This window comes from Lampris incognitus, chromosome 14 (assembly GCF_029633865.1).
Source record: "Lampris incognitus isolate fLamInc1 chromosome 14, fLamInc1.hap2, whole genome shotgun sequence".
In the NCBI taxonomy this organism is placed as follows: Eukaryota; Metazoa; Chordata; class Actinopteri; order Lampriformes; family Lampridae; genus Lampris; species Lampris incognitus.
In genome coordinates, this window is record NC_079224.1 from 25,238,077 (window position 1) to 25,263,374 (window position 25,298).

Consider the following 25,298-nt stretch of genomic DNA (forward strand, 5'->3'; position numbering starts at 1 on the left):
TTAAAGCCTTTTCAACTAAACCTTATTTAAATTTTTAAACACTATTCATACTATAGCATCACCCCTTATAACCACATGTTTTAACTGGGTTACATCATGAAACGGCATTTCTTTCAGTCCATTCATAAAGCGACTGCTCCAGTTAAGATGCCGTAGTGAAAGCCAACCAGATTGGAGATCACTGCTCAAGAAGAAAAAAACCGTGTAGGCTATTGTAGTCCAAACCATTTTTATCTGTTTCACAGGATGGCCCCCCACATACTTCTCTTCACGGAACTGGTTTTGGATCTCAGTGTCTTACATTATCTCACTAACGAGCTGTAATAACCCAAACCAGTATTTCCAGTTCTGAGCTCTGATTGATGGGAGTGACCCCTCTTTTAGATCGCCTCTGTTTTGCACTGCGATGCACGTATGCTCGGAGGAGTACGTAACTCTTTCCATCTTTCCCCTGACGGGGATATGTCCACTGCCATATTTTAGTGTAATAGCGATTGCATGTCATAGCCTGTTCTTTACAGTTATTCTGACCTTGAATTGACATGAGGATTTAAAATTAAAATTCAGAGAACATTTCGGGACGGTTAAGTCCCCTCCCCTACTTTCATAGCCTGGTCTTGTAATTTTCCCGCTACTTCCCAAAGGTATGTGCCATTTGTGTCATATTGCATGTAGCAAATCAAACATTTCTGCCAATCTTTTCTTGGATTACAGTGAATTTACTGTGTCTCTTTTAAATTCACCTTGGAGAATGATGTGTGCATATTTCTGTGATGATGAATAAAGAAAATCTATTGGAGCGCAATGTCTGTCTGAAATTTTGAATGTTGTACTGTCAGATTTTTTCCAATGATGACTTGTTTTGTTTGTTTTTTTTTCATTTAATTTATGCCCGTTCCTTCATGAAAAACATGCTTGGCGGATAAAAATTGCTGATTTTCTAGGTAAATATCACACAAGATTCTGAATTTTCAATGCCCAATACATTGGTGCAAGTCCATTTTTGTATGGGCTCAAAAGCCACAAATCGATTAAGATTCTGGAAAGGCCTTGTTGGTTCTTTTAGCTTCCCTTTTTTGTAAATGTATTTTAAAAACAGCAAATATGCGGCAGCCCTGTGTCAGACCAGTTGGTCACTGGTATAACTCCCATTAAACCAATCAAATGGTGTTCCAAAGGAGTTGAATCAAGTGCAACTGGACTTGGTATATATCCGTGAAGACGTTTCGCCTCTCATCCAAGAGGCTTCCTCAGTTCGTGCCTTTCTGACTAGACTAGCTTCGTCTAGTCAGAAAGGCACGAACTGAGGAAGCCGAAGCTAGTCTAGTCAGAAAAGCATGAACTGGGGAAGCCTCTTGGATGAGAGGCGAAACGTCTTCACGGATATGTACCAAGTCCAGTTGCACTTGGTTCAACTCCTTTGGATAACCATGACCTGGACGAATGAGAACATTCACAGACCAATCAAATGGTGGTGTGCTGACTGATGGTGTGAATCACACCACTAGCTTACTTCTTGACCTTTGACACCACAGATAGAAAGGATAGAATTAATCCATGTAAAAAAGGCCATTTTGTTTTAGCTGTGCAAAATGTTGGCACATTTGGTCTTGCAGACTCCAGCGGCAGCTGGTTAGCGCTGATAACCTCCACATGAAGGCCTCTCTCTAACTGGCCTCTAACACGTTCCCACGGACCTGCATCATGCTCATACGGCTCGCCCACGTCGTATGGACGTTGAAATATCACCTAAGCCAATCCTGTGGACCCAAAAGACCAAGCAATCTTCATTAGGTGACTGTTCCCCTGGTGGCTATTTGACATCCCATTATGGCTACTATGGGCGCGCAAGTTTTGTGTCCCAGAGATGATTGCCCCTAAAGTGCCATATAACCCATAATACAAGCACGGGGTCTTTAACCCTTACGACACCGCATTTTTTTGTGAAATTCAACAACAATAATGATGTATTAATGCCAGAAACTACCCATTTCTTTTTTCGATGCAAAGGGGGGGGGTGTTGTAAGTCATTTTAAAATCGTCCCTCGGTAAATTCAGGCTGAGGCAGTTTCTCTTTCCTTCCAGATGCACAAACATCGATAGCCGGGAGAGAGGCCAGCTAGGACAACCTATAGCATAAGACAGATCAATAGCACAACAAACTCAGTAAAGATTGACTGGAGAGCTGCCTGGGTATGCCCTGGTCTAGATTTATGATAGGAGGGGGGCGCGAGCCAACAGGAGAAGGCAGGGGGGGCAGGGGGAGCGCGAGACAGGGATAACCGATAAGGACTCGATGTGATTCCAATCTTTCAGCATTTTAGGGTCGCACACAATCCTCACCGATGTCTTTTGGAAGGCGCATCCGCCTCAGACATGGGCGTTTAAAAAAAATACCCGGATGCGTCACCACCCCTGCTCATCCGCATGCATTCTCCAGCCGGAAATACACACGATTAAAAGCCCGCCTTACCTCACAACCGCTCACACTTGAAAGCCGCCCTCTCTTATTTCGCGTATTTTTAGATGTCTTCCGTCTCTATCGGTTCGCAAAACCGGAAAGGGAATCGCCATATTTCATCCGCAGAGAATAACGAATGCGATATCTAGGGCAGCAAACTGGGCACTCCAGGTTTTTCTATTGACGGGTAACTTGCTGAAATAGGCGCGAGACGCCAGGAGGAGGTCTTGGGTTTCGTTGTTCTCCCGCTGTGACGGAGAACCTCCACTGTGTTGTCCCCCAGCACCAGCCAGCATGCCGCCACTGCTGCTGCAGCCTGCTGCACCCCGAGTTATCTGAATAACCTCATCTGCCCCCCCCCTCGTTTATCTGGTAGATCACACAGAGACCATGCGAAACATCAACACATTTCCCCTCACCCACAAGACCTTTCTCATAGGCCGTTATAAGGGCTATGTACATAATGCACCACACACACACACACACACACACACTCACAAATGCAGCTATTATACTTCACAGCAGCGATCGTGTGTGTGTGTGTGTGTGTGTGTGTGTGTGTGTGTGTGTGTGTGTGTGTGTGTGTGTGTGTGTGTGTGTCAGTCATGTTATGAAATTAAGTGCCGCAGTTTGTATGCCCTCTGGGCCCCTTACAATAAATGGAATCTGTTTGAAAGAAAAGTCTTTTTTTTTTTTAGTCTGATGAAGGAGAGCGACGGCTGGGGAGCTTAGGTGAGAGAAAGAAAAACGCTTCTCGGGGAAAGAGGAGGAAGCTCACAGAGAGAGAGAGAGAGAGAGAGAGAGAGAGAGAGAGAGACAGAGAGAGAGAGAGAGAGAGAGAGAGAGAGAGAGAGAGAGAGAGAGAGAGAGAGAGAGAGAGAGAGAGAGAGAGAGAGAGAGAGAGAGAGAGAGAGAGAGAGAGAGGAGGGCGGCTTGGCTCCTGAAAGGGTGAAGCAGAAAATCAGTGACAAAGGAGGTGCCGTGTATAGCGCCGGGCCATGAAGGGGTTAACAATCAGAGAGAGGCCTATAATGGTGGCTCTCTAGGAAGTACAGCACAGAGGAGGAGGAGGCAAACACCATGGAGAATACCAACGCAAACCACGGGCTCGGCTTCAATGCGGACAACCCCATCTGAAGATGGACACACAGATGCAGCCCCAGTCCAACCAATATGCACACACCCGTGCAGTGCAACCGAAACAAAGCAGGAGAGACAAGGAGACTGAGGGAGGGAGGAAGAGAGCGACCCTCTCTCTGTTTTCATTTCAACACGTTATCTGCAGGAGCTGCGTGAAAAGCAGCATATTGAACAGCGCCCTTGCGGACCACACGCTGATATTCATGGATTTCCTCGTGAGCGTAGATATTGGCTCTCGCACATGCTAAGCCCCACGCAAACGTACGCGCGCAACCAGCCGCGAGTGTACACGCACGCGCCTTCAGACGCGCATTCACCCCATTTATTTATTTTTTGTAAACAATATAGCTGCATAATCAGCTGCGGAACCAGATGCTGCGACTCAGAACAGGAAGACACTCCGGAGGGCGAGCGCGGCTCGCACACGCACATCCTTCACTGGAGAGGAAGTTGCGCCAAAAGACCTGAAGGAGCGGGAGAGTTAACTTGACCTTTAGCATCTTAAGGCAAGATTGTGGCATCAAGATGAGAATGATGCACTAAAACCTATCCTCCCACTCATCCATTCACTACTCCCTCTCTCTCGCTTTCTCAACAAGCCACACACATAACGGCATGCATGCACAGCACACATTATCACAGAGACACACAAACACATGCACACAAGCTAATGCGCGCTCGCACACACACACACACACACACACACACACACATACATATAATGGCATGCACAGCACACATCACGCACACAAACTGATGCGCACATACACACACACACACATACACACATAACAGCATGCATGCACAGCACACATTATCACAGACACACAAACATATATACAAACAAACTAATGTGTGTGCGCGCACACACACACGCACGCACACACACACACATATAACAGCATGCATGCACAGCACACATTATCAGACACACACAAACACGTACACACAAGCTAATACGCGTGCACACACACACACATAATGGCATGCATGCACAGCACACATCACAGACATAAACTAATGCGCACATACACACACATAACAGCATACATGCACAGCACACATTATCACAGACACACACAAACACATATACACACAAACTAATGCGCGCTGCGAACACACACACATAATGGCATACATGCACAGCACACATTATCACAGACACACACAAATACATACACACACACTAATGCGCGCGTACGCACACACAAATACATGCACACAGTCACAAATATTTTCAATATTCAATATGGGAAACGGCTTACTGCTTTGTTTTCAATCAAACAAGACCAATTCAAATCCCTTCATTGTTTTTTATCTCCTCCTGTTTCTTGCATTTCGCAGGCAATTTGCACTCTGTCTGCAGTTTCCTCCCTGTTCCATAAAGACTTTTGACTGGATATACCTCCTGGGAATGGCAAAAAATGGGCCATTTCTTAAACCTACTGAAGAGCCCCCCCCCCCCCCCCAAAAAAAACATCAGAAAGTTCCCGAGGCAACAACAACCGATATGCTGCAGAGCAGTCTCCGGGATGCGCCCCTTGTCATCTCGTAAAACAAATGCAACACATTAAGCCAAACCGTAGCCTTTAAATGGCTCTTGTAATCATGCGGCCATCGCCTGCTTTGCCAACTGCAAAGACCGCGGCGGGGCCATGAGTCACGTCGCTGCCACATTATCATCGATGTGACCACATTATGATGCTCTGCGTTATCTGCTGTACTATACGCTGCAGTTTGGTTATAATGGGTGGCCGAGTGGGAAAAAGAAAGGAGCAATAACAAAAAAAGAGCAGTTGCAACTTTGTGCTGTATGAGTTGGTGAAGCCTCCCCGTGGACAGGGTCTTCTTTTCCCCCTCTGTGACTCTAAGTTGGATTAAAGGCAGCAAGATCTGGTTTTTCACAAACAGTTGAAGGTAGACTACCTAAAAAAAAAATCAATCCTTCCTTTCACCTCAACTGAGCTTTTTGTTCTTCGCTGGAAGTGTTATCTGCTGGCCAGAAGGCTCTGCGGCTGAGCTGTATAGAAACAACAGCTGCAGCTCAGGAGCTTGGTATGAAGAGGTGAGGCGGCTATCAGCAGTCAGACCCTCACCCGAGGGCACGAAGACCTGACGAGGATGAGGGTCTGACCTCAGCACAGATGGGTAATACAGACACCTCATAAAATCATCGGGACAAACACGCACGCACGCACGCACGCACGCACGCGTACATACATGCATGCACACATGTAGAGACGCACATGTTCACACACAAGCATACTGTAATACACACATCGGCATGCATGGACATGCACTACACAGACTTGCAAACACACACACACATATTTTGGCATGCACGGACACGTACTGTACAGACTGGCAAACATACATACACTTACAAACACACACACACACACACACACACACACACACACACACACACACACACACACACACACACACACACACACACACACACACACACACACACACACACATTTTGGCATGCACGGACACGTACTGTACAGACTGGCAAACACACATACGATTAGAAACACACACACACACACACACACACACACACACACACACACACACACACACACACACACACAAACCTCTCTCTATAAGGAATTTCACAAAGATGATTGCATTTCTCACAGTGGAATTTTCAAGGGCAAACAAAGTGAAAAGCATCGGGACTGTCGTGTGGAGAGAGAAATCAAATCGCGGGTCTCCGCGGTCCACTCCGCTACTCCGTTTGCTGCAGAAACATTCAGGGAGAGCCGTGTCCTGCTGGCATAAGAACGGGATCACACGTTGGTGATAATGTGACGAGTTAGGAGACGCGAGCGAAGTGTGCACGAACACAAACGAAGCCATTATGAATGACAGATATCTCCTTACAGCCACATTACTCGTGTCCTCATACTCTTGTGTTTCCTGACGATGCCCTAACGCAGGAACAGCCCCAGATCAATAACCTAATTAGCCATAAAGCATATGCACTGCCGTAATAAATTATATGTCCGACATCACTTGGCCGGGACCGCGAAGGAATTACCATATAAATGAACCCGGGGTCATTTATTAAGCAAAGGGCAGCGGTAGGAAGGCGGCGTGATGGGGAAACGATAAATACATAGAAACGTGCCCGTTGCTAAACACACAAGAAGAGGGGAAACACCGAGAAGAAGAGGGTGGAAACGTCGGCGTTACGAAGATGCAGTGACGGCTGGCGGAGCGGAAACACCTGCCACGCTGGCATCCCTGCCCCACGGCGCGGCAGGCGGGGAGGCTCACACCGCCACGCTCTGGGCGACCCGCAAACCCCCGCCAGCCATTGTATTTAACCGGGCTGCAAGTAATCCAATACACACCTCTCCTTGTAAGAACTCACTCAGATGACACACGAGACGGGGAAGACAGAGAGAGAGAGAGAGAGAGAGAGAGAGAGAGAGAGAGAGTGATGTCAACTACATCGAGTGGAAAATCATCTGAACAAGTCACAATAATAGTTTGCATGCAAGCACATATTTAGTGCGTGCGTGTGCGCGTGTGTGCGTACGTGTGTGTGTGTGTGTGTGTGTGTGTGTGTGTGTGTGTGTGTGTGTGTGTGTGTGTGTGTGTGTGTCTGGTGACACAGGTGAAAGGAAATCGAATCCCAGATCTTCAGTTCAGCAGAAGAGAAGAGAGGGAGAGCGACAGAGAGAGAAAGGGGGAGAGCAAGGGAGGGAGAAGCCTCGCGCCGCCATACAACACCGGCTCGGGCTCTCCATAGCAACAAACGTGGTAACGCAAGGCTATTTCAGAACAGGAGGAGCGCATACAACCTAAATGCAGCGGACGATATTTAGGGAGAAAAACGGCGATAAATTATTAAGGGACCTTAATGTCATACTCACTCCCCTCCGCGGCGTCAGCTATAGCGGTATATGGGGGACCCGAACAACCCGTGCCTGCCTCTCCGCGTGCAGGCGTTATCGCACATCTGCAACCGCTCCTTTTGCGCGCGCACCGGATGTGTGTACACCCCGTTCAGCCGGAGTTCTTGACGTGGGTTCTGAGGCGTATGTTTACTTTCAAGGTGTTGGCCGGTCCTGCAGACGGGAGGTTGAGGCCGGGGAATAATGAACGGCCGAATGGCAGGAAAACAAAGGGCAGCCTCGTGAGAACCCCGGGGGTAGATGACCGATAGAGAAAGTTTAAATCAACACCACGTTACTCCGAGGCAGGCAGGTGCCTGCTAATCACAACACTGCAAACGCGCCATTGTCCACGTCAATGGCTCCGAAATCCATCCTTAATTGCCACAGCATTATTACATCAGGCCATATAAATACACAGCCACTAAGATCTTCTTTTGTTTTGTTTTTGTTTTGTTTTGTTAGGGAGAGTGGACTTGTGTAGCATTCAGATAGTGAAAGAGCTGAGAGGGACGACGAGCTGACCAGAAACAGGAGCAAAGGCCCTGCAGGAGTCATCCCCGGACCCCAAAGCCTACGTTAGAAGTCTTAGATACTGTGTCATTTGTCTAAAAAGAGGAGGAATAGATAAGGTCTCCAGCCGGAAATCTCCCACCCCTCCATGCCACCCCACCCCAGGAGACCAAAGACCAAAGAAGCGTATAAATGAACTAACTGTTCAAATTTGCCTTTTGTGGAAGAAATGTTCCCGTTTTGGCGGCACGGTGTGGTTAGCGTCTCACAGCAAGAAGGTCCTGGGTTCGAACCCCGGGGTTGGCCAACCTTGGGGGTCGTCCCGGGTCGTCCTCTGTGTGGAGTTTGCATGTTGTCTGCGTGGGTGCTCCGGTTTCCTCCCACAGTCCAAAAACATGTAGATCATGCGAATCGGCCATACTAAATTGTCCCTAGGTGTGTGTGTGTGTGTGTGTGTGTGCGCGCTGCCGCGCGTGTGTGCGTGCGTGCGTGCGTGTGTCGGCCCTGTGATGGTCTGGCGGCCTGTCCAGGGTGTCTCCCCGCCTGCCGCCCAATGACTGCTGTGGATAGACTCCAGCGTCCCCGCGACCCTGAGTACGGATACGCAGTTTGGGTAATGAATGAATGTTCCCATTTTTGAAGCTGCCTGGGATGTTTAGTTTTCAGCCCACTGACGAAGCATTTAGTTTCAGACCGAAAACGCCTTTCCATCTTTTCCACAGGTCAACACGTATCAATCCTCCGAACAACGTCAGGGAGCCCGTCAGCAGAGCCTGTGGTACTCCAGTTCGGTCGAAGGGTTTTTCCTTTTCCCTGTCACGGTTTTCCACCCATCCTGATGCCCCACGTACCGCCCAGTGCGCCACTGGGCTGCCGGCTGGCTCTCCATCAGCACACACAGATAAACCTCAGTGGACGCAGGATACGACAGTGGACCAAGACAAGAGACAAGCTATAGAAAGGCATGTGCACAGTTCATCACAGATGTGAGAGGCGAGTCACAAGGAACAGGACACGGTATCGCCTGAAAATTCCCCACGTCCCACGTGCACCAAGTCGCCCACTGTCCTCCCTGCGTCCCCGCAGGGGAAACCGCCATAGCAGTAAGTGGCAGGAATTAGAGTGCTTACACAGGGCATCACAATGGAGGCAGCGAGGTACCTTTCAGAGCACAATGTTGCTGCGGCAGGACGCAATATCGTAATACCTGCCATCAGCTCAGTGGGCCGGCTATCGGGTTTCGGGGTGCATTGTGGGCTCCTGTAACCGTATACCCCTTATCGGTCTTGCGCTGTCGCAAGTGTTTTGTTAAAAGGTTTCAAACGAGGTGGGGGGGGGAGCGAGCTCATTAATGGCGAGTCAATAAGATGTAACCACGATCCTACAAATAAACATGCTAGATAGCTCGCCTGGCCCTATCGCAGTACGCGCTTGGCAGGGTCCGGTCCGGATGAGCGGGAAAGGGGTCGGGCGCTTTGGAAGGGCCTGTCATGCTGAGAGGCCCTCTGTCTTTCAGACAGGCTGTTTATGGCCAACCTGGGAGTGTCGAGGGAGTCTCTTCTGAACGACAATAGGAACTGACAGAAGTCATAGTCAACTCCTTTCACCGTGTGAGTTGGATTCAGATGATACACTGTGTAATATAGCGTCTCCCTCGGCCTAATGACCTCTTCCTGTCACGTGTTCCTGACTGTGGGTATCATACCAACGCCTGGCATCATGCTCCCTCTCGTATCCTTTCCCTGGTTTGCATTTTAACTTACCTGCCAGATCTGGGCAGCAGGGGACTACCATGATTATCTGAGGTCTTCATAAAGGGGATGTTTGATGAAGGAATGAGGAGCAGTTTAAGACGATGATCGATGATGTCGCGCGGGAAATCCTGATGCATGACACGCAGTGCAAGAATGTGTTGCAATTATGTCAACTCGTTTCCACTGCACGCGCAAAAAACAAACAAACAAACAAAATTCGTAAGAAAACAAGAGACTAGAAACACTGTGCAGAGAAATAAACTACGCATTAGCCTTATAAGTGATAATTTGCCTTTTAATAGCCCCACACACACACAGCACACACACACAAGCACACACAAACACACACACAAGCACATGCACACATGTTCACACATACTAACACACAATCACACACACACACACAAAGTACATGCACACATGTTCACACATACTAACACACAAACACACACACACACACACACACACGCATTCATTCGCTTGGGTAAAAAGATCGACGAAGCCTCTTTTTGTTTTTTTTAACGTGAAAGTGTGTTAATTAATCGACGAGGCCTCTTAAAGAAAGGGGGACATCCTGCTCCATTTAGAAATACTCTGTCCTGCAACTCGCCACAAAACCCACGTCTCTCATTAACGCTTTCCACTGAATATCGTTAGACTTATGAGGGCACATTAGCATTATTAATTATTCTACCCTGCATGTAAATCCAGGAATTTCACTGACTAACCTTTTAATGATCTCCCAGTTACGCTGCATTCTGGACAGGCAGCGGTTTGTTGTGGTAAGTGGACGGACACCAGAGGAAACACGCGGTGGTCCTGTTCTTGAGGTTTGTGTTTTGTTTGTTTTTTTTGTTTTTGTTTTTTTTGTTAAGGGGGCTGTAAAATGTGCGAAAGCGATGGAAGCAATAGCTGACAGGCATCCGTGCGACGCCTGTGACCTGGCTCCGCTCTACGCTGGACTGCAGCAAGCCGAGCTGGACAATCACAAGCACTTGCAGTTGCATTTGACACGCCCCCACACACACACACACATACCCCCCCACACACACACATACCCCCCACCCGCCACAACGACCTCTGCTCTGCACACCGCATCACATACGTGGTGACGGTGCAGGCCGAATCATGCTCACGTTGTCAGTTTCCGGATCCCGGCAGCCGTAACGACGCGGGACCCGATGGCCTCGTAATCTCCAGAGACCTCACCTGAACCACGTCTTGACCTGGGCGTCAGAAACACCAAATAATGACTCTGTCAAGTTCGCCGTGACTCAGGCGCGCGGGAAGATGTTTTAAGGAGGGGGGGGGCTGCCAACTGAAACGGAAAGTACTGTGGCGAGCCGGCGTGAGTCGACAGGCAGAGATCTCCTTTCAGTCGCAGCCCCCTGCTCCATACTCCACGCGACCCGGGAGCGCTCTCTTATTCACACCGGCCAGAACGGACCAGAATGGACCAGAACTGACAACAACGTAACGAGCCCCCCCCCCCCCACGTCACAAGTGGCGACATCAGTCCCAGCACGGTCCTACAGGTACTTAGCCAGTAAACGGTCTCCTGCTTGGTCTGAGTCAAACCCCCCAAAACAACAACACAACAATAACCGCAACACGAACACCACGTCATTAAAACACCATTTTAAATCTAACACTAACAGTCCCATCAGCCATTGCGCTCCCCAGCGCAGAACTGCCAGCAGTCAGGGCGACCGCCTCCCCCGGTCGCTACAGTATGACGTCCTTGTTTTGTTTGTAAGGTGCGTGTGTAGCAGATTTGGACTGGAGTGTTTACTCACTTTATTATTAAACATGTACATCCCACACAGCCCGGCCCGCTGTTTAACATAAAGGCACTGTAGCGAATTAGGGGAGCAGCCCGGGAACCGCCACAGCCGGGACGCGAACCCGTGTCTCCCACTCCGCAAGCGACAACGTTAACCAGTCGACTAAAGAGTCCGACCCGTCAGCCAGCGGCCAACGTGTCTACTAATCCATGCACGTTACAGTATGTTTTCTTTTGGTGCATTTGTACGTTAGGAAAAGTTAGGCATACTGTTGGGTCTAAGATGTTACACAGCTACCTGCCACTACTGGGAGGTGCAGCCCCCCCCCCATCTCCCGCGCTAATGCCGTGACTCGTGAAATCTCAGGAAACAATTTGTTTTGCCCACCTTTTCCAGTAATGTGCAACGTGGCTTGGCACGTTATGCCCGATACCTCCGGTTCATTCTGGACGTGCAAAGCAGCCAATGCATGTGGAACATAGTCTGAGACTTTGACTCCTCTGTAGTACACTGCAGCCTCGTCTATGTTGTCTCCTACCGATTTCATCCTCTCATGTAAAAAAAACAAAACAAAACTTAACTTCTTCCTGAAGCAAACACAACACTGGTCTCAGGAGACATCTCAAATGGTTCCAATCAGTGCAACAAAACATCTTGAAATATGAAATGAACTCAGTCACAAATATGGACAAAACAAAACCCAACCAAGATATTCTACTAAACAAATGCCACATGACAAATATGCCGAGTCTCACCGACCAAGCTTGCAGGAGCAATGACCGACACGATTCAACTTGTAATATACACATCTGCCATTTTTCCCACAAAGTGACTAAAAGTCTACAGGTCATATCAACAAGATCATGACAGGCGACTTTCAACACATCTAGTTTTCCTGTATCTCACGTCCTGGGACATGACTTCTACCTGTCCTCAGGAGCCGTGTTCATGAAGGAAATTAGATTCACTACTTAAAAAGCTATTTAATCAAACCAACATTTGCGTATAACCCTGGACATCCCAGTCGACTTTCAGCGGGATTGACGGGTTTATACTCACGACACGAGAAACTCAACTTGCACTTTTCACAAAACCCCAGACAGACTCCTTCACCGTCACTCCTTCAAAACGACACGGATGATTTCCACTGTGCAGCAGCTCAAGTCAAATTCCAAGTGAATCCACGTCTGTTGGCAATTTCAGATGAGCTGTCTGGTTTGCCAACAAGCCCAAGATGCCATGAATATTGAATAATACCTTTGTACAATGACGTGATACTGACTGCAGTAGGAAGTCTGCCATCACGGGAAAACTAATTTCCAAGCAGCAGATGCAACTTGAAAAGATGAGTTTTCATGTATGAACACCACCCAGTAGGGAACTGCTCTTGCTGTTAAGCAACTTAACACTAAGCATGTTTTTCATAATAAGTGGCTGGAGGCCAAAACATCCAGAGTCCCTAGCTGAGACAAATACGGCTAAGAGGATGCAACAGACTGCCGAGGAGACCCGTTTAAATAGGTTCAGCAGAAAGAGGCCTCAGCAACACCGCAGCATTTAACAGGTGTGTGTGTGCGCGCGCGCGTGCGCGCCAGATCGCACATATGCATGCGCGTACAGCCAAATTAAACAAAGACTAGCTTAAAAGGGACGAGCGTTTCTGTGTCGGGATACAAACGTGTCACAGTTTACATTGTTGCTTACATTGTTGCTTTTCAGGCAAGCTGGCAACGTATGAAAGCCTACCTGGGAATTAAACGTGACCAAATACACAACTACCTCCATCGAACCGAATACCCCCCACAACAACACACACACGCACATACACGCACACAAACGCACGGCTGTGGTTTATCAAAACCAAATGACAGGCGTGGTCATTGAGTGGAATCGTTAGGGAACTGTCTGTGTTTGTTATAAGAGCCTCGTCAGTTTCGATTTTGCAGCGGCACGTAAAAAAAATGAAATAGGCGACATCAAGCAAGCAAAAAAAAAAATCTACCTTGTGTTGATCGATGCGTATCCGCTCCTCTCCTTTATGCGGGCTCTCGGGCCACAGGTGATAGCTGGAGCCGTAGTTGGGGCTGTTCTTGCCGCTACCGCTGCCAGCCGCAGACGAGTTGCCCGCGCACGCTTGCCGTGTCGCCGCGGGCTTCACGCGGGGCTCGCGGCTGCGTTGCTGCGCCTGGTCGCCTTGCGCGGCGACTCTGCCGGACTTATTGCGGTCTTGTTCACAGTGCTGCGGACGCTGGGGACATGGCCCCGGTGCGCCTTGCTGCTGCTGCTGCTGCTGCTTCTGCTGCTGCTGCTGCTGCTGCTGCTGCTGCTGCTTCTGCTGCTGCTGCTGCTGCTGCTGCTGCTGCTGTTGCTGTTGCAGCAGTGGAGCCTGGTGAGTCCTACATATCTCTCCAGAGCCGCTGGCGCAGTAGTTGATAGGCAAGCTGCTCCCCACCAGTAGTTGTTGTTGCGCTCGTAATTGCGGGAGCTGTTGCAGGTCCTGAGTCTGACACTCGAATGCTCTCTTGTTTGCCTCGGTTGACTCACATACATTTAAAGGGCGCCCTTTCTGCGAGTTTGCACGGATTCCTTCAGGGGAGGGGTCCCTGTGCTGGAGTCTTAAATGACTCCGCTGTTGACGCTGCTGCTGCTGCTGCAACAACTGCCTCTGGTCTCGGTGCCCTCCCGCTCCTCCTCCTTCTCCTCCTTCTCCTCCTCCCCCCCTGCAGCGTTCCACGATGCTCGCCTGTTGGTGATTATTGGCGCTCCTTCGGCAACGATTCCCCCTTTTAGAATCCCGGGAAAACGGCAGAGAGGAGGAGCGGGAGGAGGTGAAGGAGGAGGAGGAGGTCGGTGGCGGCGGTAAAGGTGGCGGAAAAGATGGGAGGGCTGCGGCGAAGGATCGAGGGGCTGGCGTTGGTGATGAGAGAGACTCGCCTCCTGCTCGGAAAAACTGCAGTGGCAGCTTGGAAAAACAGGCTGCCTCTCCGACTGCGGCGGCGGCGGCGGCGGCGGCGGTGGCGGCTGCTGCTGCTGCTGCTGCGAGCCGGCCGCGGCCCAGGGATTGTGCTGCAGGTGCGCCGGCTGCCCGGTGTCGGTTTCACCGCCCCGGTGCGGAGGTCGCCGGACGGTGTCGTAGCTGACCAGAGGAAGCGGGTCGCCGCTGCGAATGGGTCTCCGGGAAGGCTGGCTCAGACAGGGCAGCTCCTGGAGGCTCTGGCGTACGCGGCGGTGGTGGACGAGCGGTCCTCGGTGGTGAGAGGAGGGCGGGGGGCGGCAGACTGAAAACAGGGGCAAATGGTGGGTCTGGACTTCCTTGTTTTGGGTCGGGGGTCTGCTGCTGGTGGACAGCGCCCGCGTGTCGATGCCGCATCCCTTGATCGCCGCGTCTTGCTGTGCTTGCTCCTTTGCCGTGCAGAGCTCCGACACCCGTTCATCGCGATCAGTCCCAGCAGAATAAAACCGACTTGTATCATTGGTAGGTTTGGTCAGAGACCTGCCTTAAAACGTCACCGTACAGCCAAAACACCGCCTTCGGATGAATATTGGTCCATCTTCTGTTAAGCGCACAGGTTACGTGCAGGATCAACCGCTCCGCAAACCGAAACAAAGCTTAAACGGTTTTAAGACATATGACGAGGGAAACAGGATTACCGTGGAGACATGAGGGTGTTTAAACCCTGTTAATGTTGGCTGATCGTCCTAAAATCGGCTGTGGATCTACTAGATCGACTTTCTTACTGTTGCCATAACCACCATGCATAATCAGAAATCACTTCTGCCCCTACACGTTATCACCATAAAGGCTTTTCAAAAGATATAGACTAGACTGGATACGCGCTAAACAATCGTCTCCCCGCATATCATCATATGCGGACCATAATGAATGAACAAACGTGACGGGAGGTGTGGGAATCATGATACGAACATTAGACAGACTTTCATCGCGTTTTCCAAGCTTATTCCCACTTGTTGGCCGATAGAAATACGTGAAATGAATGAGGCGGTGCACCATTGCCTGATGCGATGACGCCCGAGTCCCGGTGGGTCAGTATCGTGTTTGATGACTGAACAACAGCAGAATATGCATGGGGGTTTTATATGCATGCACCAGGCAGGGAAAAAAATGTTGCATGTGTGATGCATTCACAGAATCCAATCGGCTCGAAAAAGCGCAGCCGCGGTTTGGGTAGTTAGGGAGCTGCTACCTGCTGTCATTGCGAATCGTGAGTGAACGTCGGGGCTTCATCTTCCATCGCCACCGCAGCGATGATGCCCGACTCTCAGAATGGACTGCATTCGAGCGCTCGTGATCATTTAAATATCTGAGAATCAACTCTAGAGAGGAGGGGGGGGGGTGTCTGGGCGCATGCGTGCGCTGTCCACGGTGCTGAAAGCGTGAGGAGGCATGTCACCGAAATACATGGTCTCTACCGGCGGTGTCAAGTCGCCAAACGATGGACAAAAAACAAACAAACAAAACCAAAACAAACGCGGAGAAGGAGAGTACAGCCCGACATCCCCTCCGCTGTGAAAGCTTTACTGCTGATGACTCTACTCTGCAATAGAAGTACTATACATGCAGCGGTACTTCATCAGTTGTTGCCAGGCAAAACCAAAATGTTAGCCCACAAGAGAGGAAGACAGAAACGAGGCCGACTCGGGGAGCTAGAAACGCTAAGGAGGCCGGGTAGGGAGCCAAGTTTTACATCATACATTAGCCGTTCTTAATAAGTAATAATGCTTTCGTAAAGCTTACTCAGCCATTTGGACTTTTGATATGTCTCATATACTGCAGCACAGGCACACTTTGCCTAACCACCCGAAGAAAGCTTGGGTACACTCTGTTTTATAGCCTCCGTGAGTGACTGCCGAAATTTGGAGTTGCTCCGGCCAGGGCCGCATTAGAAACCCGATCATTTTCATTAAGTAATTGGTCAGTGTGACCTGTGTGGGTTCCTTGGCAAGATGGGGTTTCATTTGCTGGTTTGGAAGCAATGTTTCTGCTTTCACATAAATAATTAAAACAAACTTACAACTTCCGTCGATACACTCTCTCTCTCTCTCTCTCTCTCTCTCTCTCTCTCTCTCTCTCTCTCTCTCTCTCTCGTTCGCTCTCTCGCTCTCTCTCTTCTTATTCACTAACAGCTATGAATACCACACGTGCAAACGTACTCTCTCTCTCTCTCTCTCTCTCTCTCTCTCTCCTCTCTCTCTCTCTCTCTCTCGTTCTCTCTCTCGCTCTCTCTCTTTCTTATTCACTAACAGCTATGAATACCACACGTGCAAACGTACTCTCTCTCTCTCTCTCTCTCTCTCTCTCTCTCTCTCTCTCTCTCTCTCTCTCTCTCTCTCTCTCTCTCTCTCTCTCTCTCGCTCTCTCTCTCTCTCTCTCTCTCTCTCTCTCTCTCTCTCGCTCTCTCTTTCTTATTCATTAACAGCTATAAATGCCCACACGTGCAAACGTACACACAAATCTCTCTCTCTCTCTCTCTCTCTCTCTCTCTCTCTCTCTCTCTCTCTCTCTCTCTCTCTCTCAACAGCCATGAATGCACACACACACACGCACACAAAACCTATCAGAAACTTATCAGATTTTTTTATTTTGAATGTGTAAAAAACAATAAAAAACAGATAAAAAATCAAGAAGAATATGCACACAAACAAACAGAGAAGGAAAAAACAGTCCCTAATACTCTTCTCATTCTGCTGTATCTCTCTAGCAAAAACTGCCACCAAAATGTAGGGCTTCTTGGATTCATCCCCCTTTTGGCAGGATCTCCTGTGCTAAAACGCATATTGTATGTCTTTCTCTGGTGACATACTGTGTTGGCTCCTGGAAGGAACACAGTGGAAGCTCTGTGACACTAATGGCAGAGGAGGGAACATGGAGGAGGCCAATGGCTCCATGTAACACAGGAAGCAGATAAGAGGCCTATAATTACAGGGAAAGAGAAATCCAACCAGGAGAGGCAGGCACTATGTGCATTGTATATGTGTGTGTGTGTGAGAGAGAGAGAGAGAGAGAGAGAGAGGAGAGAGAGAGAGGAGAGAGAGAGAGAGAGAGAGAGAGAGAGAGAGAGAGGGAGAGAGAGAGAGAGAGAGAGAGAGAGCAAGAGAGAGCAAGAGAGAGAGGGTGAGAGAGAGAGCAAGAGAGAGAGGGTGAGAGAAAGAGAGAGAAAGAGGGAAAGAGAGAGAGCGCTTGATCAAGAATGAGTGAAGTGTGAGTGACAGAGAGAAAGAGGTCACGATGAGTGAAATCTAAAAGGAGCAGGTACACGCGTGTGGCGTACAGCAGATGAGCTGAATTGAAAAGGAGTTGAAAGGGACAGAAGTATGTTGAACAGTCAAGCTACCAAAAATAACCATTCACACACAGCAAGATACTAAACACTACAGGTCTTGAAGCCAAAACATTCCTCTCTGAAAATTAAAAAAAAAAGCATCCAAAGTTAATGTATTTGTTTTACCAGGTGATGACAGTGGTTCTGGTGTCTTTCTCCTCTATTCATCTTTTATCCATACCCACGTAGTCTAGTCCAGGGTTGCACGGGGTTTGAGCCTATCCCAGCAGGCATCCGGCAGAGAGACGCCCTGGAAAAGTCAGCAGTCTTTCCCTGGGCCTTATCACATAGTAGATACCCATCACACTTATGTGCAATTAGGAGAATCCAATTCATCTAATATGTACACTACCGTTCAAAAGTTTGGGATCACCCAAACAATTTTGTGTTTTCCATGAAAAGTCACACTTATTCACCACCATATGTTGTGAAATGAATAGAAAATAGAGTCAAGACATTGACAAGGTTAGAAATAATGATTTGTATTTGAAATAAGATTTTTTTTACATCAAACTTTGCTTTCGTCAAAGAATCCTCCATTTGCAGCAATTACAGCATTGCAGACCTTTGGCATTCTAGCTGTTAATTTGTTGAGGTAATCTGGAGAAATTGCACCCCACGCTTCCAGAAGCAGCTCCCACAAGTTGGATTGGTTGGATGGGCACTTCTTTGAGCAGATTGAGTTTCTGGAGCATCACATTTGTGGGGTCAATTAAACGCTCAAAATGGCCAGAAAAAGAGAACTTTCATCTGAAACTCGACAGTCTATTCTTGTTCTTAGAAATGAAGGCTATTCCATGCGAGAAATTGCTAAGAAATTGAAGATTTCCTACACCGGTGTGTACTACTCCCTTCAGAGGACAGCACAAATGTGATGCTCCAGAAACTCAATCTGCTCAAAGAAGTGCCCATCCAACCAATCCAACTTGTGGGAGCTGCTTCTGGAAGCGTGGGGTGCAATTTCTCCAGATTACCTCAACAAATTAACAGCTAGAATGCCAAAGGTCTGCAATGCTGTAATTGCTGCAAATGGAGGATTCTTTGACGAAAGCAAAGTTTGATGTAAAAAAAATCTTATTTCAAATACAAATCATTATTTCTAACCTTGTCAATGTCTTGACTCTATTTTCTATTCATTTCACAACATATGGTGGTGAATAAGTGTGACTTTTCATGGAAAACACAAAATTGTTTGGGTGATCCCAAACTTTTGAACGGTAGTGTATGCCTTTGGACTGTGGGAGGAAACCGGAGTACCTGCATGAAACCCATGCAAACATGCTCCACACAGATCGATTGGGATTGGACCGAAGGGCCTCTCAGTCAGGCACCACACGGGGGACGTTTGGTCTCATCTGCTGTGGTTTGGAAATTTGTCGTGACCCTGTAGCTTATCCTTTGAAAACTCCTCATATGATTTATTTATTTATTTATTGTGCAATACAAGTGACCGACGTGAAGACACATGTGACACAGCATAAGACAAGAGGGAGAACTAGACTCAAACAAACCAAAACAACGGAGGGGGGGAGGGGGAACAACAGCAATCATAATAACAACAACAACAAAACAGCCGCACAACATTATATCAAAAACAACAATATAAAAAAAATGTTTGGCTTAGATTGTCTTATTGCAGTACGTATGCAAGTAGCTAAGTGTGTGTGTGTGTGTGTGTGTGTGTGTGTGTGTGTGTGTGTGTGTGTTCAGTGTGGGAGATATAGAGGGGAGCGAGAACAAATGGGGGAGACAGTGTTAACCAAAAGAAGAAAGATAACAGCTTTTGTAGCTATGATAACATAGCTACAAAAGCTCTTGGAGGGCATCTCTGGTTGGGCTCCATAAGGACGAAGAGGTTTTAGTCCCCCCCCCTCCTCTTCCTTGTTTTCTTTGCTCTTGCCTGCTTTAGGCCCTCAGCAAACCCATAGGAGGTGGCTGGCCTGTTGCAGGTCAGACCCCTTTTAGAACAAACCCCTCCCCTACAGGTGGGGGTCTGTCCAACTGGGTCGGAGGAGCAGCTTTCTGTTTGTAGAGGGGCTTTGTGGGAACCAGGGGTCTCACGTATCAATTGTTACTGTGGGCAAATTTGTTCGTACACACCCATGGCATTGTTTAGCCTTCATGATTGTCTAACGGTCAGTAGCAAGGCATGATGGTTATTTGTAATTCCTTCCTCCTAACATCTATTGTCTACCTCTTGCAATGAGCAATCACCCAGGCCTGCAAAGACATCAGTGTTAGGCAGTTGGTGTCTAAATTCAGGGGTTACCCAGGTTCTACACTGGTCTCTGAGACAAACTTCAGGGCAAAAAAAATCCCATGGGTGTGTGAGAACAAATTTGCCTATAGTAACGATTGATACGTGAAGCCTCGGGTCCTCTGACTCGCCACTGTCCCAAATCAGCCCAGTCCCCCAAGCCCCCCCCCCGAGTCACAAGGGCCCAGTCTGAGGTGGTCCCATCATTCAGATGGTTGGGATGAAGGGATGAGCAGAATGCTAAAAAAATAAAAAATAAAAAAGAGAGAGAGTGAGAATAGAAGGAAAAAACAACAAGTAGGTGAATAGGGTGGGTTGTTGAGTAAGGAGGTTCGGTGTAAATGTAAATTATATGTCTGTGTATGGCCTGAACATAAAGAGGTCTGCGCATTGTCGTGCTTGTAAAGTGGCAGAAATGAAAACAGTTAAGTAGGTTCAGTAACTGAACTGAACTTAAAAGAATGAAATTCGTTCTTTTACCAAATACTAAATTGTTCTTAATTCTTAGAGTGATATCAACAATGAATATTAATATCCATAATAGTAATAATAATAAGCATGACATTCTAATAATAGTATTGTTATATAACATTGTCATCATCATCATCACCATCCTATTAATATGTATAATAATAATAATAATAATAATAATAGTAGTATCATCTTTTTCACCCTAATAATAATCTATGCAATAATGGGTAGTCCATTTGTGTAGTAATAATAGTAGTCTATATGATGATAATACCAATACACAACCTCATCCTTCTCCTGACTTCAATAATGGCTCATGTAATAGCTTTCTTGATAACTATACTATAATAATGATAATGATATAACAATTATAATGACAAATGAAAACAACAATCATAACTAGAAAAGTGCAGTTTCTGGGGAAACTGCGTGGGCTAGCTAAAGGCTGAAATCATTTGTCAAGCATTGCTGAAAAAGGCTTAAATCTGAGCTGAAAAGGCTGAAATGCACTGCATTGCTTTATTGACAATCCTGGAGGCTCAAGTGTAATATTTGCAGAGTTGGAAACTGAAGTCAGTACCTAAAGAAGATGGCAATGCTGAAATCTTAAAGTTCCCCTCCACACAAAAAATGTGGTTTTTCTTATGTTTGTGTCTCCTAAAATGTCTGGCCTTGACTACACCGACTTGTGCAAAGTTTGTCACCAGAGCTGTTTTCACATCCTCTACTGGAGGAGGAGATGCCTGTGCACTTCGCTGAAACCTGATTCATACGTACCCCGGGCAAGCTCGATTTGGTACGTCACAAATCCAGAAGCCAATCACTGTCTAATATGCAAATGCAGTGCGGACAAAGAAAGCTGAAACCTCCTGCGCAGAGCGGACTCGTCGGTACGGAGAGTCAGGTTGCATTAGTGTAGTAAGACCTTTGACAGCGAACATGGTAGAGTGAACCGTTTTTGGACGGAAACCGGACCCTGGCGCTTCCATCCCACTGTGCTGCTGAAGAGGCTGGGAGTTATTAACAGACAGGCTCACGTGCCTACAAACCTGGACGAGCCGTGTATCTGCAATGTTCATTTCAGGGAGGAGTGTCTCCATAACCTAATGGGTTTTCACAAGAAATTAGATTTTAAGTCGGATGCTGTGCCGGCTATGTATCCTGCGACAGCGAGTGGGAGGGTCGGTTATGTATTTCTTCTACTCAGCCAACAGTCACATGAAAGCTTTCTGTATGTGACGTGTTCCTTTGTGGCTTATATAAATAGCATCACCTGTGTTATCTTTGTGCTTACATGTTTGGTAACAGTAAAACTGTAGACTACGTATCGGACTAATGTTTGGAAGTTGAGCCATATGAAACGGGGTGGTCGTTTTTCAGCCGTGAAACGGCGCGGTGTGTGATGTACTCCTCTATTCTAGTCTTGACTTGGATCCCAACCGGGGGCGGGTGGGTGCGCGTGCTCCAGCGGCGCCACTACAGGCGTCCTTCGTCGTGTGCTCCGAGGGTTGAAGGAGCGGCAGCAGTGGCGTCGGGAGCTGTCGGCTGTGGAGGGGGGGGTCGGGGGGTGTTCCTCCTCCTCCTCCGGGCTTGGTCCAACCAAAACAAAACTCTTGGAACTGTAAACTAAAGTGAGGTGCAGGTGGCCTCGCCCTGATGTCCCGCCGGTTTTCAATTTTAGACCACTGCCAGTGAGCCAGTTCCCAGGCAAACGTGGTTGGTTGTAAAGATAAAGAGATGTTACACGTCATATAAACATCTCAGCCAGACTGAGTACATCTCTCTGCAAACTTTGTGTAGACCTCTGGTATATAATTAGGTCATAATGTGACAATGTGAACACACTGTAACATCGTAGCAGATGTCATTGTATGTTTCACAGCCACTGCTGCGTCAGCCACCGCGTGTTACAAACTAACAAACAACATATCAATCAATCAATCAATCAATCAATCAATCAATCAAGTTGCATTTTTAAAGCGCTTTTCTAGCTGCAACAGCCACTTTAAGAGATGCTAACTACACTTACCATTCTGATGCGTCTGATAGCCGCCACTTTAAGTGCACAACAGAGTCTGGGTCTGGGTCTGACTGAGGCTCAATCACGTATGACCGAATCTCTCCGATGTTTGCTCTAACGCCAGCCATCTTGATGCACCGCTCACTCACCGGCCAACCCAGCGCAAGCAGTGGTGGTGGGCGGGGCACGAGACCTGGGATATTTGCATATTCATAGATCCTGAATTTCTCAATGAGGGAGAACGAGTAGATGTGCTTCCAGCCCTTTTCAGGGATTTTTTTTAATGTGGGAAAACCATGTTAAACAATATATCAATTATCTCAGGGTATTTTTAAACTCCAAAATGTGTCTGGAGGGGAACTTAAAAGGCATTTGCTGGAAAAAACTGGAAGCTGAAACATAATCGCCTACTGGCAAAATTGGGAGTTGAAGTGCATTCCCAAAAGAAAAACACTTGGGAAGCTTAAGAGCTGAGAAGTGAACTGTTTTTGCCTGAGCATGGAGCTTAATGGCATTGCCGGAAGAAGCTGAAAGGCTGAATGACCCAAACAAACATGTGCCAATGAAAAATAGGATAAATACATTGAAAGAAGTAAGAAGAACATTAGTTACCCATAACTCTGTTTTATATTATAGTTCACACATGCACAAGAGGCCATGTGATGCAATGACAAGCTGTCAAGGGTGTCTCCCTGCCTTCCAACCAAACATCTGATGGATATACTTCAGTCTCCTGCAATGCTGAATTGGATTAATAGGGTATATGGATGGACGTGTACAATAGTGACACATAAATTTGAATATCGTCTTAATTCTCATTTTGAGCTCTGCAAGTTGGGAGCAAAGCAGCCAAGGTCCTGACTGCTGATGTTTTCAACAGACAAAAGCTGAGCTGCTCCAATAATGAACTGGAGACAGAATATGTGACTGTATGTGTTTTTCAATCCATTCAAAGCTGATCTCACTGTTGTGTCAAAGTGGGTAATAGTAGTGTAAATTTGCCCTAAATCCCCTCAAATGATCTGAATTACAGTCACTGTGCCCACAAAGTAAATCTCCTATTTACACAGTTAAAATAAATCTTCTCTCGATTACATTCTCAAGAGCATTACTTAACCACGTGCCACGGAGAGCCACGCGTAAGCAGGTTTTCTATCCAACCCAACACTAAACACCGTAATTTCCTTAATTAATCCTCTTCTGTGTGATACAAGGTGCGTTAATTGGTGAAATCAGCTGGTGCAGTGTTAGTTTCAAAAGAAAACCTGTGTGCACGTTGCATGAAGCATGATGGAGTGCTAGCGATGCATTCTCATCCCACGGCTTTATGTGTATTGACGCTTTGCTGCGGCGTCGATATCGTATGACGCACAAGGTACCCTTCAGGTGCTCCATACACTCCAAAGACAGACTTCCAGTCTGGTATATGAATATCATTGAAATATAGGTTAGGTAGTGGTTAAAGTTAGAGTCAAGCTTAGATAGTGATAATACCGCTGTGTCTTATACAGATGCCAAAGGGGGCCTTGTACATCATATTTCAACACTTTAGCCCAAGCGTCGTTATACACTGATGAGCCAAAACATTATGACCATTCACTGGTGAACCGAATAACGTTGATCATCTCCAAACAGGCGCACATGTCAAGGTCTGGGTAGATTAGATGGTAAGCAAAAAAAAAAAATCAGTTCTCGTAGTCAACGTGTTGGATGCAGGAGACATGGGCAGGAGTAAAGACCTGAGCGGCTTTAACAAGGGCCAAAATGTTATGGCCAGACGACTGGGTCAGAGCATCTCTGAAATGGCAAGGCCTGTGGGTGCTGAGTACCTACCGCCAGTGGTCCGAGGAGGGACAAACCACAAACCAGCGACAGGGTGTTGGGCGCCCAAGGCTCATCGATGTGTGAGGGCAACCAAGGCTATCCCGTCTGGTCCGAACCGACAGAAGGTCTATGGTGGCACAAGTCACAGAGAATTTTAATGATGATTACAGGAGGAGTGTGTCACAACACACAGTGCATCACATCCTGCTGTGGATGGGGCTGCATAGCTGCAATCTGGTCTGAGTGCCCATGATGACCCCCGTCCACCATCGAAAGCACCTACAATGGGCACGCCAGACAGACAGGCAGATAGATGGATAGATAGATAGATAGATAGATAGATAGATAGATAGATAGATAGATAGATAGATAGATAGATAGATAGATAGATAGATAGATAGATAGATAGATAGATAGATAGATAGATAGATAGATAGATAGATAGATAGATAGATAGATAGATAGATAGATAGATAGATAGATAGATAGATAGATAGATAGATGATGCTTTATCATTGCCACGCAGCAGTGTTGGTGGTAATTGTTTTGGTGCAGCATGGTAATTCAGTTCCAGTGCAAAAAGAAAGAGAGAAAAACAAGCAGCATCATAAACCTTTACAACAACAACACACACACACACACACACACACACACACACACACACACACCACACACACACACACACACACACACACAAACACACAAAGGAAACACATGAATGTGAGAATATGTATAGTCAATATGTATGATATGTACAGTTCAGTTCCCCAGCATATCAAGTAGCCCAACAGGGAGAGAGCACAATGATTGGTGCACCAGTGA

At 47.4% G+C, this 25,298-nt stretch overlaps 1 protein-coding gene across 1 annotated transcript in view; it reads right to left on the reverse strand.

The window, feature by feature from the left end:
- The window catches only part of kcnn1a (potassium intermediate/small conductance calcium-activated channel, subfamily N, member 1a), a 77,653-nt gene extending 62,720 nt beyond the window's left edge, over nucleotides 1-14,933 (reverse strand). Inside the window, 4 exon segments of the mRNA XM_056293282.1 lie at nucleotides 13,566-13,832; nucleotides 13,914-14,432; nucleotides 14,435-14,834; nucleotides 14,836-14,933. Of these exon segments, the coding sequence (XP_056149257.1) occupies nucleotides 13,566-13,832; nucleotides 13,914-14,432; nucleotides 14,435-14,834; nucleotides 14,836-14,933 (1,284 nt within the window).
- Between the last annotated feature and the right edge of the window lie 10,365 nt (nucleotides 14,934-25,298).